The 571-nt window shown below is 39.9% G+C and overlaps 1 protein-coding gene across 1 annotated transcript in view; it reads left to right on the plus strand.

The window, feature by feature from the left end:
* Window positions 1-256: 256 nt before the first annotated feature.
* Window positions 257-571, plus strand: part of LOTGIDRAFT_176569 (hypothetical protein) — a gene marked incomplete at both ends in the record, with an annotated part of 1136 nt that continues 821 nt past the window's right edge. Inside the window, one exon of the mRNA XM_009054388.1 lies at window positions 257-452. Coding sequence (XP_009052636.1) covers window positions 257-452 — 196 coding nt within the window. The remainder of the gene's footprint in view (window positions 453-571) is intronic.

Below are 571 nucleotides of genomic sequence, written 5' to 3' on the forward strand. Positions count from 1 at the left end.
GACCGGCTTTTTTTTAAAAAGCCACAACCTTCTCATAAAGAGAAGGTTGCGCAAATAATTGATGTAAAGATCCAGCACGGTAGTGCTGGGATCTCAAAGGTTTGAGATGCTTGCACTCAATCAGAATGTGTTTCACTGTCAGGCGGACCTGGCAGTCCTCACAGACTGGTTGAGGCTTTGATTTACAAAATAAAGTTCATTGGCTGCACTGAAAGAACTTCCAGAAAAGCAGCTGGTAGACATAACAATACAAGGTATGCTACCAGAAACTCGAATCACTGTTTTAAGTAAAGCTCCGGAAGATTTAACAACCCTGAAAGAAGCTTTACTCCCATCAAAGAAGATATCAGCAATACCTAAAACAACTACAGCTGCAACTGCATTGGATGCCAAAGCCATATCTGATATTGCATCAAAAGCTGCAGAAGAAGCTACAGCTTTAGCATTGAAAAGTGCCGAAATAAAGATGGTGGACAAAGCAACTAGACCTACTACAGATCTTCAGACTACAGACCTACACATTACAGAACAAAAAACAACTTAGGTAAGTACTTTCAAAATAATCGTCTAT

The sequence above is a fragment of the Lottia gigantea genome (genome assembly GCF_000327385.1).
Source record: "Lottia gigantea unplaced genomic scaffold LOTGIsca_2143, whole genome shotgun sequence".
NCBI lineage: Eukaryota > Metazoa > Mollusca > Gastropoda > Lottiidae > Lottia > Lottia gigantea.